Below are 15,522 nucleotides of genomic sequence, written 5' to 3'. Positions count from 1 at the left end.
ACGCTTGTGTAAACAAAACCACTATGACTTACAGCATTTTCTAGCTCACTGTCTGAACTTCTGAGGTATGACTAGTAAATTTTCACTACTCAGGGCACAGATTTTACACAGAGTATGCTATTTCACTGCATCTCTTTTCCAAGAAAAGTTGACATCATAAGAAGCTGTTCTGATATCTATTTTTACAAGTCATTCATTGTAATTGAATTTAATTGTGGTGGAAAGTGGATGATCTGAATGTGATAGGACCTATGTTTTTTCAGGCTGTAATAAAACGGTCCTTAGTTTATTGCTAAAGCTCAATGCTATCATTTCTCATGTTAAATTAGCATCTTTGCTCTTTGCTTGGCATAGATTATATTGGATTAGCCCTCCGCTTTGCCCCTCTATGAACTGTTCAATACATCAATTTCATCTTTTGCAATAGCTATAGTGGATCCCCTTGCAGTATAGTTGAACCTCTTCAGACATTTCTTATTAGAAGTATGAGAGACTAATGTCCCACTTGAATCAAGACAGAGAAATCTTGAAATGATCGTCGCTATTGTCGGGGTGGTTAGATGGCCATTTAATTGCTGCTGTCAAATTGAAGATACTTTACATTTGCATTTATGGATTGATGAGAAGTGAATCTTCAGAAACATATGACCATGGCACATAAATGTTTGTGTTTTTGGTCGCTCAATCTTAAATTTAAAGCTTGCGACTCTCCCCCTGACGACGTTGTGTTGGTAAGTGCTGCTCCTGTATGAACTGTTTATATGTCAACTTTTGGGCTCTTAACTTTAATAGACTGGCTGAGGTCCCTTAAAGGCTAGTTCACATATGCTTTTGCAAAAGAGATAAGTGCAAGAATGTTATAGCTGCAATGTTTTGACAAAGAGATGTTGTCTTCACGAAAAGAGGAGGTTCTGTGTACTATAGCCAACTCAAAGGGGTTCCCAATTTTGTTTTCCCCTTTCTTTAGAAAATTCCGGGGCCATTGGGATTCTCCTTTCTCTTATGCTATCCTCACTATTTCCCTTGCAGATGGCAGAATCACCTAAGGAAATTGCAGTGGTTAATTAGGAAGAGGATAAATCATTACTAGGTACTCCGTAAGCTTGACAAATCTAATAATTCAGTCAGTTCATTTCAGATGTGGGATGGTACCACAAGAATTCATAGCTCTCTAATTAATTTGTTTAGGACATTATTGTTAATTTAATATGGCCTGCCTAATTGCTCTTTTGGATGTCACGGTAAAAATTAGTGCAGCATGCCTTGTATGTACTCGAAAATCAAATCAAAGTGTTCTTAATTTTAAAAGGAAGATTGTTTATACATATTTCTGGCCATATCATATGACAATCTGATATGTTGGTCATAAATCAACAGATGCTGAATTTGGACTGGAGTTCCTTTTCTCCTGAGGTCGTCGTCCATGGCAGTAGATGACACAATAGATTTTAGCTTTGATATAGTTGGCAAAGGCAAGATGAAGGAATTTGACTTTAATAAACTGTAAGTGAAAATTAAAGTATATGTTGTTAGATAGTAAACTAGTATGGATGTGGAATCTAACTTGGATATTCTTATCTTCAAACTAGTGTTGATTACGTATATTCCCCATACAATTACTTCTTTGTGGAGAATAATGCCCGTGGTGATTAAGTGAGCCATGTTTTTACATACATCCCATCACTTCAAATATCATCCGAATGATGGATGACACTGAAGATGCATGAATGCTTGTTTGCAAGCTCCATTATTATGAGAGAGGGTTATATCTCAGCTTTCTGTGGATTAAATATGAAAAAACCTATTTCAGTCATGTCGATTTTACCTGGATGCTGATTATGACAAGTTGTCATTGTTCAAAGTGGACGTGCCAGATCTTGATTTTTCCTCCCATCTAAGAAATCTTCAAACAACGAGGACTGAAATGAAGCAGAATCACCTGGTGAAGGAAATTCCATTAAAGCTTTTCTTTGTCTAATGAGCAAGACAGCTTCAAAATGCATCCATATGGGATTATTCTTCGATACATAAGATTATATTTTTGACTGAAGGGAAACATTTGAAACAAATGTCTTGACTAGTGAATTTTTTTTTTTTTTTGGTGGTCAAACTTGAATCGCAATTACAATTTAGAATCTTGGCAGTCATTTAGGCTTTCCAGGTTGGATGGCTTTAATCTTGATTCACCCATGACTGAGGGAGAACAAAGTGGAAAGAAGGTTATAGGAAGCAAAGGATGATATTTAGAGATAAACGAGCACTGGGGCTCAAGATCTCGTCTTCCTGAGACAATTCCTGACTGTGAGGATAATCCTATCATTGATCATGTTCAATTACAGAGGAAAAAAAAAGGAAAAATATTACCTCCTTCCCATATAAAGGTCCTCTGGTTATCACTCTTTTGCTATCCAATGGACTTCCAACTGGGGTAAAAGGAGATATTTTCTGTTCGATTGTATGTCGTAGTTTGTATTGAGACATCGGACACTCTCCCAGTTGCATATGTTTACATAAGTGAAAAATCTTCCAATGTTCGCAGTCATTTTCTTGCCGTTGGTGAAATGATAGCATTTCAGCTGAAACTACTAACTTTTACTTGCAATTGTATCTTAAGTCTAAGTTCTTCCATTATAACTTTCCAGAAAAGCTTAATTAAATTCACCATAGTACGCTTTAAAGAGGATATTGACATCTTTGTCTCTGGTAACATATGACTAGATCAGCTACTAGAAGACAACAAGCCTGGAGATATTCATGTTTGAGTTGAACCTTTTGAGTCGAATGAAATGGGAGAGTGATAATCTTTGAGACAATAGTCACTTATAAGGCCGAAATAACTTATGATTATAGAAAAGATGTATCAATGTCATGTCGTATCTGTTCTATGTATGATGCTGTTCATGTCATGTCCTATCCCGTCTTAGAGACATTCCTGGCTATAACTAGTAGATTTCATGCATTGGATTAGGCCTTTGATGCAGCATTATTCTGCAAATGCTTAATCTGTTTGTACTAAACTTTTGCAGTTATCCATCCAAGACGGGCAATTTGAATGAATTGTCAAAACCAATTGAAAAGATACACATCAATCCTGAAGTAACTGATTTAAGGAGGAATCTTATAAGTATCCAAGGTTCAGAAATGTTGAAGTGAAGAAGAGTACCTCTCTTTAATCAGCCACGGGGGTAATTCATATATCTAGCTTGAAAATGATGAGGTCTCCCCTGCATCCTAACTTGATGTCCTGGTAATCTGGTATTTGAAGTCAGTCATTCTTAGCAGACATTCAGACTCTTCACCGTTGAGAGAATAAAGTCAGGATCGCAAAAGAAATTTAAATTCTCATTCCAATATCAAATCCAATAAACCATGGAATGATAAGATCCTCTGCCTCAGGCCGTTAGACAGAGTGAAGACGAAGTCCTTGCCCTGCATTGCTCCGTAATAATCTCGTTCCAAAAACAGTTGTGACAGCTAAAAAGCAATCCATAATTAAAGAAACGACTTAGAACCCCAACAAACCATTCTATCTTGTCCATGGAATTCTGGTCAAGCAAATCGCAGACAGGAAGAGACCCACAGGAAGAAGAGCAAAGAGAACTGAAACAAGCGTGGGAAATAGAAATGGCGATGGCGAAAACTGGAAATGCAGCATGGCCCTAATGAGTCAAGAGGCGTCAAAGAGACCGGCTTCTTCAATTCCACTCGGTTGCGACACCAACCGGACTCAGCAGCCACAACGAGTCGACCAGGTGTCTTCGACCGCCACCATGAACAAAAAGTTCAAGAATTCACGGGGTAAGCAAGTGCAACTGCAAGAAGTGTCGAGACTTGAGAGAGTCCTGTCACCCAAAATGTTGATATAAAATGCTTGTCAGTCCCTGCGTGCTAACAATCATCACTCGACTCCAAGCCTTCCAAAACAAGTTTAGGTCCAATCGAAGCATGTTTCCTGAAAAATAAAATCACAACCAATCTTTCATGAAAGTTTCAAAAGAGGAATGAAATGATTAAAATTACGCAATCAAATCAAGCACCGTGTTTAATCTATATAGTGTCTTTCCAAGACTCTAGAATAGTTTCTATCTATTTATATAGGTTTTAATGGAATTTGTTGAGATTGAAAAAGATACATGCTTTTTGCTTTTTCATTATATGGAAAACGGAAGGAAAAAAATAATCAATGAAAAAGATATGTCACTGAATATTAAAAAGAAAATACTAATAAAAATATAAAAAAAAGAGGTTGCTTTAATTTTTGGTATCAAATGATGATTGTAGTACCACCAAACCATAATTATAACTTTTTCTTGGTAAGCAGACCAAATCATCTCATAATTTGCTAGTCGTTCCAAAAAGGTTGGGAAGATGAGCATTGGGAATCTTCCCATTTTTTGTTTGTTTTACACCATGCATATGCTTCCTTGACCAGTGTTCAAGTACGTAGAAATAGGAATGTCAATGGGTCAGGTCGGGTCGGGTCGGATTTTGATGTTATGCGACCCTGCCCCAATTATAAGGGGCACACTCTGACCCGATCCGACCCACCCCAAAACACATAAGACCCTAAACAAAAAAACCCGGTTGGGTCAGACCGAGTCAGGTTTTTGGGTTCTTTCTTCTTCTTTTTTTTTTCTTTTTTTTTTGGGTTCCCACTCAACTTGGTTGTGGATTACATTGCTTACGTATAAACTTTAGCACAAGCTTAGCTCTGAACATTAACAATTATCAACCCATGCATATGTCCCGATATTGGTTAGTTCTACTATATCTAAATAGCATAACAAGTGTCCTAATAAATCAAACTCAGCATTGGCCAAAAAGGAGAAATTGCACGATCCGATTTTGTTCCAATGAGGTTCTCAAACAGCCAGTACAAATTGGGTAAGCTCATGATCTTTGAAATTCCAAAGCACAATTGCAAAAGCTCAAGTGGATAAAGATAAAACACGAGGTCCAAGTGTTCGATTGTAAGACATACTCTAGGAGATGTCTCAATTAAATATTTCTTCAATTTACTTTTTTCTTCCTTGTATAAATCATAACAATTATGCCTCAAAGTGTTACTTGAGGGGATTATGCAGTTTGGTTGGATTTTATTAACAAATCGCCGAAAACCCTCATGCTCTACCAACTTGAAAGGCAATTCATCAAGAACAAATATAATTGCTAATTCTTTTCCACTAGATTCTTGGTCAAATTTCCATAGACTAGAAGAACTACTGACCCCAAAAGCTGACCCGATGCACTCTATTGCTTTTTCTTGATGTTTGCGTATGGACATTGCTTGCATCTAGCTAGATGACGTTTGGTCCCTTGACCACTAGCATAACCAATAAGGGCCCACAATGTATACATTCAGCTTTTTCTTGATTAAGAGTGTATTTATAGAGTTCCCACACTGTAGATCTCATCCTTCTTCCCGTGACAATAAAAGTACTCATTTCAGATATCTCTCTTTGACAATATTAAACTAAAAGTCTCAAAAGTTCACTATGACATAATGCATATGAAGTTAATTAATTTATATAGGAATGATTAAATTTCATAAAATTAAAATAAAATAGTATGACAGACTATGAGTAAGCAATAGGTATCCTAAAAGACTGAAAGTAAGTAATATCAAGTCTAGACTTCAAAGCACTAAAAAATTGAGATTACGTGATGAAGGATCTCGGCATTCAGAACTAAAAGTTAGTACTTCAACCATTTTACATGCTACAAGTACATAAGCCCCCAAGTGACCCATTCTATTGCATTATTAAACTGCAAGATCGAAAAGGGTTCCCGTAAACTTAGGTACACTTGAAAGGCATTGTCCCAACTTACAATATATGTTGACACATAAACAACCATTTGGGTTAACCACGTGTAATCTACCATTCTTCTCTCTCTTTCTAAGGGGTAATAGATAGAAGGACAAGTACTCAAAACCCTTCAAATTTCCCCTATCAACAAGTGGCAATCTATCAGCAATAGAGAGAAACAGGGGGGAGAATATACCGGAGCAACAGAGCCAGCAAAATCGATTTGCAATAAACTTCAACAACAGTACATTAGAGAATCGATCAGAAAAACCACTTCAGCAAAAGGACTAGCAGTGTAGACCAGATCTAATCTGACGACCAAAGAGGGCTCCTGCCACCACTACCAAACCCCCCCAAGAAACAGAAGACAGAAAGAGAAAATGAACCGAAGATTCGCGAAGGCACTAACATCGATTTGGTAGCCTCGCAAAGGTTCGTTCAACTCGAACACCGCCAAACCCAACCAAAACCAATACGCAAACGATAGGCCCGAATGATGCTGCCGATCGCCACCTGCCTGCAAAGCCGAAAACGGGAAGTACCCGCCCATCGAAAATAGCTATTTTAAGTTCGTAGAAGTAAATACATGGTATTAGAAGCAAGCAAGCGCAGGATGGGGGAGTGAGGCTCACCTTGTTTTTGATGGCGAATCGGCCAACTAGGCCCAACGACGGCGAATGTCGGCAAAGACGAGCTGCGGACACAATCGGCTGCATTGGAACCAATCACACTTCCAGCCCCCTTCTTCCTTTCCTCTTCTCCGCAACCGCTTGAGCTTCCTTTCCTCTTCTCGGCGACGGTGGTGGTTGGGTGACGACGAGCTACAGACACAACCGACCGCACTGGAACTAATCACACTTCTAGGCCCTCTTCTTCTTTTCCTCTTCGCAACCCTCTGAGCTTCCTTTCCTCTTCTTGGCGACAGTGGTGGTGGTTGGGTGCCGACAGCGACGGTGGTGGTTGGCGGCGACGGTGGCAGTGTTGGTGGTGGACTGGCGGGGCTAAAAATTAGAGTTGAAAAATAAGAGTGAGAGGGAGATGGCCCGGATGGGGGGCCAAAAGTCTCATGCGGTGCCGGTACCAAAAACGGGCCGACCCGTCGGCTAACACCGGCTCCATATCTGAAGAAAGGTTTGGCCTGAGTCGGGTCAAGTTGGCGCAGGCCTTTTTGACACCCCAAATGTTGAAAGAAACAATCCTTATGCTTTAACATGGAAATATATCATCCACCAATTAAATTTTTCATTGTTCCTTTTTAGAATAAAAAATCTTCAAAAATATTTTGTAGATGCTATTGGGAACACGCATCCTAATTGGCCGACCCCAACCATATACAAATTCAATTAACACTCAACTCCATCAATAATACTTTCAACCAAAAAATTACAATAACTCCATCATTACTGCACTAGTCTTTTTAACGTTGCATCTTCACCGTAGAGATCATAAATCACCAAACTCATCTCCACAATAAATATATTAAGTAAGAAATGATAATAAAAAAGAGTATATTACATAAAATAAAAAAAAATTTGCTAAACTGAACATTTCACTCCATATAACTAAGATGAATAGTTTTATTAGAGACTCTAAGCTAGTGTAAATATTTCTTTAAAGTTTTTCCAATCATTTATGATAAAAACTAGCCCTGCACAAATAGAATTTTCTCGTATATAGTAAAAAGAAAAGAAAATGAGAAAACGCGAGCAGAAATCAAAACAACATTTTAACAAGTGAGTTTTAAAATGAGTAAGACCAAATATAATTCATGTTCGTTTGATTTTTTTTTAATTCCCACAATTATTACAAATCTACCTAAAAGCTAAATTCATGTTTGTGATAGTTGGATTAAGAAAATCGAAAAGGAAAAGAAAGAATGATTCGGACTCACTTTCTAATGCTTATAGCATCGGATGGAAGCCCTAGATTCATCACGGGACCACTGAATGGATTCCGAACCCCTCGTAGTTTCTTGCAATCGTCGATACATATGCTGCAATCACTTGGCAGTTTCGTGGTTGATACATCAATCAACCTTTCCAACGAGCGGCAGTAACAAACATTTAATTGGCCCAGAAACTCCAACTCGTCGACACCCTCAACAACCCGTAGGCTATTGCAGTTACAGATATCCAAACTCTTCAGGTTCTTTATGTTTGCCAAACCACCAAGACTTTGTAGACAACAACAACAGTCAAGGTTAATCTTTTCCCACGATTCCGACGTACCTACAACTTGAATATTGAGTATCTTAAAGCATTTCCGCAGTGTGAGAGCCCGCAACTTATTTAAGACTCTTGACGGAAAAATTAGTTTCCCTTCACAACTAATCAATTCATTAGCAGTCTCGTAAACTAGCCTTTCCAAGGACACACAATCATCAATAGACAAGGCCTCCAATGATTCGAACACCCAAGACAATTGGATCTCAACTAGCTTTGGACACCAGCTCACCATGACTTCTCTCAGCTTCCTCATTCTTGATAGCCTCAACCTCTTGAGGAGTGCCCAGCTGTGCACACGCAACTCCTTTAGTTGCGGAAGTTGAAGCCCATCGAGTTGAAATTCTTGCATTCGAGAATCACCAAGAAATAAAAATGTCAAATCTCTCAATCCCGGAGAGAGTGATGCAGCTGAATTGAAATTATCAAGGCCTAGCCTTTGTGTAGAGAAGGAAAATGGCAGAAAATTTTGCTTGTCCAATCGATATATATCAAGATGTTTTAGCAAAGGAAGGGAAGCCGTCCCCCATGGAATAGAGACTTTTTCAAGTCCAACACTTAAAAAGGTCAATTTTGATAACCTCCCAATCCACCATAATCCACCAGTACAAGGTTTGTCTCCTACATTTCCCCATTTAAATAGATGCAACTCAACCAAATTAGTCAAGTTGGAGAGATCTGGGACTACCCGCAATGATGAAGACGACACAAATAGATGAGTTAAACTTGTTGGGAGTGTCGGCAACTCTCGAATCTCAAAACAGTAGAGCAACTTAATTCTTTGTAGGCGAGTAAGCATACTAATGGTCTTTGGAATTTCACTAATGTGAGTAAATGATAGATCCAAGATTCTTAGAGAGTGCAAATTTCCGATTGTAGAAGGAAGATCTTTTAGATCGCAATCGCTGATTTTAAGCACTTCCAACTTTTCAAGCAGCCCACTTGCACTAGGTAAGCCCCACAAATTTCCTGAATATTGAATCCATCGTCCCCGAAAGCACACCTCACGTAATGATTTCAACTTCCATATGGAATCTGGGAGTTTATTCACTTTAGTATCTTCGACAAAAAAGTATTGTAGTTTCACTAGATCCCCGATTTCTTCAAGCAAATGTTCAAGAGAAGAGCAATGTTCAATCTTCAAGTTAATGAGACATTTTAATTTCCCAATAGAGCTGTCAATTTCCCTCAATTCGAAACAAGATCGGAAAGTAAGCCTCTCTAAATTCAGGCATTCGGAGAAGTCTGGTGTTCGGGTTAAGTTGCCACATTTTTCAAGAGAAAGAACTTTTAGTTGACTTGCCATCTATCAAAATGAACGAATATTCAATAGATGAAGAATCAAGTATTACTTTCTAAATAAAAAAAAAAAATGGAATAGAAATACACCTTAATTAAATCTTGTAATCTTGAATCATCCAAGAACTCAACTGCTGAAAGTTCAAGAACCACTACCTTGTTTAGGTACATGTTAGTCCATTTATAGATACTCCTTAAAGAAATCCAACTCACTTTGGCAAGATGATTCATTGTGTCGCCAACAAGGGTTAAACTAGATAATTTAAGGAATCTTAGATGTTTAAATCTTCCAATCTCTTTACTTTGAACAACAACATCCTGGGAACTTCGCGTGGAAATGTCAAGATTTAGTGCTTGAACCTTCTTGCTTATCTACAAATGAGAATAGTAAATGAGTGATATCGATATTCTATTTCATTCAGGAAAAGGATTATAGAGAGAGAGAGAAAGCATCCTAATTCAATAAAGAGGAATTTTTTTGTCAAAAAATGGTTGGTTCTAGGAGGGCTTTACCTCCTTTGTTCTTGTGGCATCAAAAGCCTCCTTTTGATTCCATATCCTGCTCCGCCCTTTAAGATTCATTCGATTTTCCAAATAAACAATTCTTCTTCCAAGATCTCTGAGTTGATCGTGCATCCAAAATTTATTGTTCTCCACAATCTTTACCAAAGACATGCTAATGAGGACAACAACTCCAGTATTTGGAAGAAAATCACAATCGTTCCACATGTACATTGCATTTGTCTTATCTTCACCAATAAAAAAGCATGCAATATCAAGGAAAATTTGTTGTTGCTCAAAACTTAAGGCATCATAGCTGATCTTTAGCTTTCCAAAAACATCCTCGTGAGGTGCTTTACTTAATTTGTCCAATGTCTCTTGCCATATTTCTTGCGGTTTGTGATAGAGGAACGAACCAATTACTTCAAGTGCCAATGGAAGTCTCCCAGTGGTAAATACGATTTCCTTTGAAAGATCTTTGTAATCACCCGAAGGAAAGTTTCTGTTAAACGCATGCCTACTGAAAAGCTCAAGTGCATGATCGATAGTCATAACCTCCACTCCATACTCTAAAATTTGATACTTTGGTCCATTGGTTTGCAAAACATCTTTATTTCTGGTTGTAATCAATATTCTAGATGCTGAAAGCAAAGCACTGTTTCCAACTAATTTCTCCACTTGTTCTTTGTTATCAACGTCATCAAGTACAATGAGAACTCTCTTATTGCAAAGTACTTGTTGAATGCTCTTCATTCCGGAATCCATTTCGTTAATGCTCCTTGGATGGCCAATTTCAGATAGTAATCTTTTTTGCAAGTCAACTAAGCCATCGGTTTTTGATGAATTCGCTCGAACATCTTCAAGGAAACAACAATACTTTCCAAAATGAAAAGAGAGTTGGTTGAAAACGACCTTTGCTAGAGTCGTTTTACCAATACCCCCATGCCATAAATTTTAATGAGTCTCGTACCAACGGAGTCGATGTCTAATAAGTTGCTTACTGCCAGTACTTGCTCATCAATTCCAACTAAATGCTCAGTCACCAATCTATGTTTTTTCTTCAATTTTTTCAAGACCTCTTCAACTATCAATTTGATTAGCTCGCCGTGGCTGTGACCATAAAAACCCATTTTACCAGGTGAAAAATGCAAAATCACGATTACCAAGCAAGAAGTGATGTTATTCAAGAACTAGAAAAGCTACACAATGATCCGATAAGTAACGAACCCTAAAAATCTAGAAGTGATATTCTAAAAGTCCATATCGGACATTGACACCACTCCAAAACATACTTTTAGGCCCTTGGCAACTTGCACGTCATGTCATGACCCGAAATTCGACTTTATTCCAACATGAGAATAGCAAAATGGATGTATATACATTTATGCATTTGGAATTGACATGTTATGATTTTGTTCAAGCGCCAACCATAAAAGTTGAATATCGCCTCTTCAAGAGGAGAAATGTTCAATGTATTGAAGGATTAAATAATTAGACAGGAATGTGCATTGCGCGTTTCTTTATCCTATGCTTTTTTCTCCCACACTGACCACGATAAAATATTAATTTAGCTACCTATCTATTAATATCCTTGTTAAGCAGTTTCACATCATTTTGCAGATGTGGCAAAGGTTCATCATTTCGTGTTACCATAATGTTACCATAATAAAACTCCCACCTCTATCTTACCGGAATTTTCCTATCTATGATTAAGTGCTAAGGAAAATTAGAGAAACAAGACTTGATAGTAGCTAACTTACCCTGTGTACTTCTTCACTTCCCACCCCTTTATCGCATCAACCTCCATGAGAGCCTCTCTCCAAACATTGACTTGCTCATTGCTCAACTTCTTCTCACTCTCCAAATTGAGTATGGCATCGTGATATAGTGGAGTTTTCAACTTGACATCATCAGGTTCCACATCAAAGAAAATAGGTAGGATCTCTTTATTACCTTCTGATTTCAAGGTGTTTGCCACGATTTGCGCAAGCTCACGGAGGCACCATTGGCTTGAAGCGTACGTCCTAGAGAAGACGGGTATGTAGATTTGAGAGTTGTCGATCGCTCGCAGAAGCGATCCATCAATCCTTTCACCAACACGGAGTTCTTCGTCATCTCGAAAGACGCAAATTCCAACATCGGCCAAGCTATGGAAGAGCACGTCAGTGAATCCAACGCGAGTGTCGGGTCCTCTAAAGCTCAAGAAGACTTGATACTCACTTCCAGATGATGTTCCTGCATCTGAACTCGCCATAGCAACCGTTTGCTCGGTTTAAGCAGATCTTTCTCTCTGACGGATGTTCTCAATGGAGAAAGAGGCCGCGTCAACACGTCAAGAGGAAATAAGAAATACGGGTCGTTGAGAAAGCGGCCGAAACAAGGAAGTCAGTCAGTCATTTTTTATCACGAAGACCATAAGCTCGAATACTATTGGTCGATGAGAAAGAGGCCACGTCATGAGGAAATAATTGAGCGGCCAATGGGAAAAGAAAACCAATCAAACCACAGCGTTTCCTAGATGACAAGGAAGTAGCTCGCTCTGCACGTCATTGATGATTTGAAATTTCAGCTAGATTGGATATTCTTATTTTTCTATTTTTCTATTTTTCTTTCTCATCTTTCTTCTCTTTCCTTGCAAACTCCGTCGTTATAGGTACTTGATATCAATTTTGCGTTGCGCGACCTCGGGTTTGAGTCTGTTAGAATTTTATTTTCTAAAGGAAGAATCTTCTGCCACTTTCAAAGATGGTGGCTGATATTTCTTTTACTAATTAAATATCCACCGCCCAAGGCAACCAAGCCCCACAAGGTGCCTGATAGCGCCGGAGAAGAAGGAATAAATGTGGTTGCCTATTTTAGGAAAGTGGATCGTGATTTGAACACTCCTCTTTAATCTAATTTTGCGATATTCCGAGCATATTACGAGATATCTCAAACCTTACTTGAATTTCTTCTTAAAATGTGTTCCGTACCTTTTTCAAGGTATTCAATGATCCCTTGCATCCTCTTGTAGATGTTTTACTTGTGCATCTTCTTGTGGACCAACATATTTCTTCTCAACAATATCCTATATGTTTTCAGCTATGAAAATGCTTCAATAGTCAAAGTTGTTTCAACTGAACGAGGCTCTGGTTCTGATTAATGTAGGTTGACCATTGGACATAGAGATGAAGAAAACAATCTATGCTATCTCTGCGATGATTAGTTTGGATTCCAAAACTATTTACTTTAATATAAGCATTTTCAACATTAGTTTGATAATCTTGGTAGGTTATGAAGACAATTAGTAAATTCTGAAGTGCAAATAAGAGTTGATACTTTCAAAAAACTGTTATAGTAACTTGTAAATATTACTTGCTAAAAGACTTACATGTCAATGATCAAATACCGTGCGTGAAAAAGGACAATAGGTAATGAATTCTCCAAACAAAATAAGCAATTCGTGCAAAAGTGATAAAACGAATTTAAGATAAGGCGACCGACAAAAAGTTCTCTCTCCCTCTCATCCTATGTCCTTAACAGAAGAAGAGGCCGCGTCAACGCATCATGAGCAAATATGCTGAAATGAACAGTTGTACTTTTTGAGGACTAAGAATGAGGGCACGTCACGTGGAAATAATTGTGCGGTGAGTACCAAAAGAAACCCAATCAAACACCACTTTTTCTATAAGGTTAATATTCTGAAAAACCTTAAATTCATATACATATGATAAATTTATTCAAAATTATTTTTTAATCATAAAAAATCTTAAATTTGGTACACATGTGACAAATTTACCTCAAATGACGGTAAAAATTCCAAAATTGTATACTTATAATAAATTTACCCAAACTAATTTATTCAACGGTAAAAAATTCCAAACCGGTACATTATACCTTTTGTTAAATTAGATTAATACAAAAAAAAATCACAAAAATTAACGAAGAGTAAATTCATAAACTGATACATCAGCCAACTGTCACATGTCATTCAATTTAATAATTTGACAGTAAAATTTAACAAAAACTAACAAAGAGTAAATTTATTACACGTGTACCAGTTTTGGGTAAATTTGTCAAAAATGTACCAGTTTGGGATTTGTAGTAGTTAATAAATTAGTTTGAGGAAAATTTGTTATAAGTGTACCGGTTTGGAGTTTTTAGAAATATTAACCTTTTTTTGTAGATGATGATGAAACGGCTCACTCCATATGTCATCGATGACGTAGAATTTAAGCTTAATCAAATATTCTCAGAAAAATCTAAAATTTTCCATCTCTTCTTCTTGGTTCCTTGCATGCTCCATTGATGTTAGAGTTCGAGCTCAAACTTGTGTTGCGTGACCTTGGGTTTGAGCCTCGCAGCCTCATATTTGACTCACATGACTTCAAATGTAAGGTCGATTGCATCAATCGTGGGCCTGCAACCTGTTAAGGAAATCCCTTATGATGTTTTGAAGATGACAAAATAAATCAAAGGCTACTAACATGTTTAATGGTTGAGTAATAGACCATGCAGATAATAGAACATGTAAAGGATATTATCAAAGTCGAAGACGACTGTAAGACTGAACATAACACATGTCCAAAGTATATTCTGAAGTTTTCCAGACTTCAGTGTCAAAGTCTGAAGACTGCCAAACTCAAGACTCAAAGTCTGAAGACTGCCAGACTTAGACTCAGATTGTAAAATCTATTGCTATCAGACTTTACATCCAGATTCGACAGAACGTAATTCAAGCCCAATCATATAACGGCTAGTGATATGGTTTGGATTCCAGATCAAGATTGATTTGATTGACTCAATCTATTTGATTGACGATTGGATCTTGGAGACAAGAACTTTCTATACGAAGAAGCTTTACTTATGGAAACCAATATTTCGTTTGTATGGGCGATCGGAATCAATTTGGGATTTTACCTTTGTCACTCAACGGCTACCAAATCTTCTAGATACAGAGCTGTCCAATGGGTATATTGGAAGACGATTCTCCGGGATACTGTCCAACGGTAGTTTAGAAGTGGAGGAGTATTTAAGGAGATCATGGACCGATGAGCAAGTAAGAGACGGAGCGTAGAATTTATAATTCCAAAGTCTGAGCGACTTTCGATCATATACTTGTCTCTTGAGAGCTTAAACGTTTGTGATCGTGAGAGAAATACCAAGAGAGTGACTTAGTGAGATAGTGTGATCTATTACTAAGTGTTTGCACTCGAAGTTGTAATCTCTTGTTGATTGCATAGTGGAATCCAACCAAGAAGGATGTTAGCGTGGGAGAGTGGACGTAGGCTTGGATTAAGCCGAACCACTATAAATCTGTATTCTTATTGTCTTCCTTAACTCCTTTATTTTACTCGAAGTTTATTTTATTCCGCATATATTTGCCAAGGTTTATTTTATACACTTATTCACCCCCTCTAGGTGTTCATACTAGCACTCTCAATTGGTATCAGAGCCAAGTGCTCGGTTTATAAAAGTGTTTTTACTTTTGAGCTAAAGATCTTTATGGCTAGTATCTTGGGACCAGGACTTATGGAAGGGCAAAGCAACACAAGGCCACCATATTTTGATGGAAATGAATATGACGTGTGGAAGAACAAAATGAAAGCATTCCTAAGATCCAGAGATCCCTTGCAATGGGATGTTGTGGAAAGAGGAATCAACCCCATTGCTGCATCCACATCAAATAAGAATGACAAAGACAAAGAAAGCAA

At 37.8% G+C, this 15,522-nt stretch overlaps 1 protein-coding gene across 6 annotated transcripts; it reads right to left on the bottom strand.

Moving 5' to 3' along the window:
- Positions 1 to 784: 784 nt before the first annotated feature.
- LOC104440930 (TMV resistance protein N-like) lies at positions 785 to 12,172 on the bottom strand. Of its 6 annotated transcripts, none has more exons than XR_005550605.1 (9): positions 11,590 to 12,172; positions 9,842 to 10,939; positions 9,419 to 9,700; positions 7,699 to 9,335; positions 6,440 to 6,808; positions 6,217 to 6,324; positions 3,164 to 3,952; positions 1,826 to 1,939; positions 785 to 1,042 (listed from the first exon to the last, which is right to left on the bottom strand). XR_005550605.1 is itself a non-coding variant. In XM_039311647.1 (6 exons), the coding sequence occupies exons 2-5, from the start codon at positions 10,592 to 10,594 to the stop codon at positions 6,466 to 6,468; spliced, it is 3,015 nt and encodes a 1,004-aa protein (XP_039167581.1). In that variant the 5' UTR covers positions 10,595 to 10,939; positions 11,590 to 12,172; the 3' UTR covers positions 5,992 to 6,324; positions 6,440 to 6,465. The 6 variants fall into 6 exon arrangements, 2 of the variants coding, with proteins under 2 accessions (XP_039167581.1, XP_039167582.1); XR_005550608.1 differs by having other exon boundaries at positions 3,164 to 3,842; XR_005550606.1 differs by lacking the exon at positions 785 to 1,042 and adding an exon at positions 1,282 to 1,501.
- Positions 12,173 to 15,522: the final 3,350 nt, after the last annotated feature.

This window comes from Eucalyptus grandis, chromosome 4 (genome assembly GCF_016545825.1).
Source record: "Eucalyptus grandis isolate ANBG69807.140 chromosome 4, ASM1654582v1, whole genome shotgun sequence".
Lineage (NCBI taxonomy): Eukaryota > Viridiplantae > Streptophyta > Magnoliopsida > Myrtales > Myrtaceae > Eucalyptus > Eucalyptus grandis.
The sequence above is the reverse complement of the archived record's forward strand: the minus strand, read 5'-3'. Positions and strand labels throughout refer to the sequence as shown.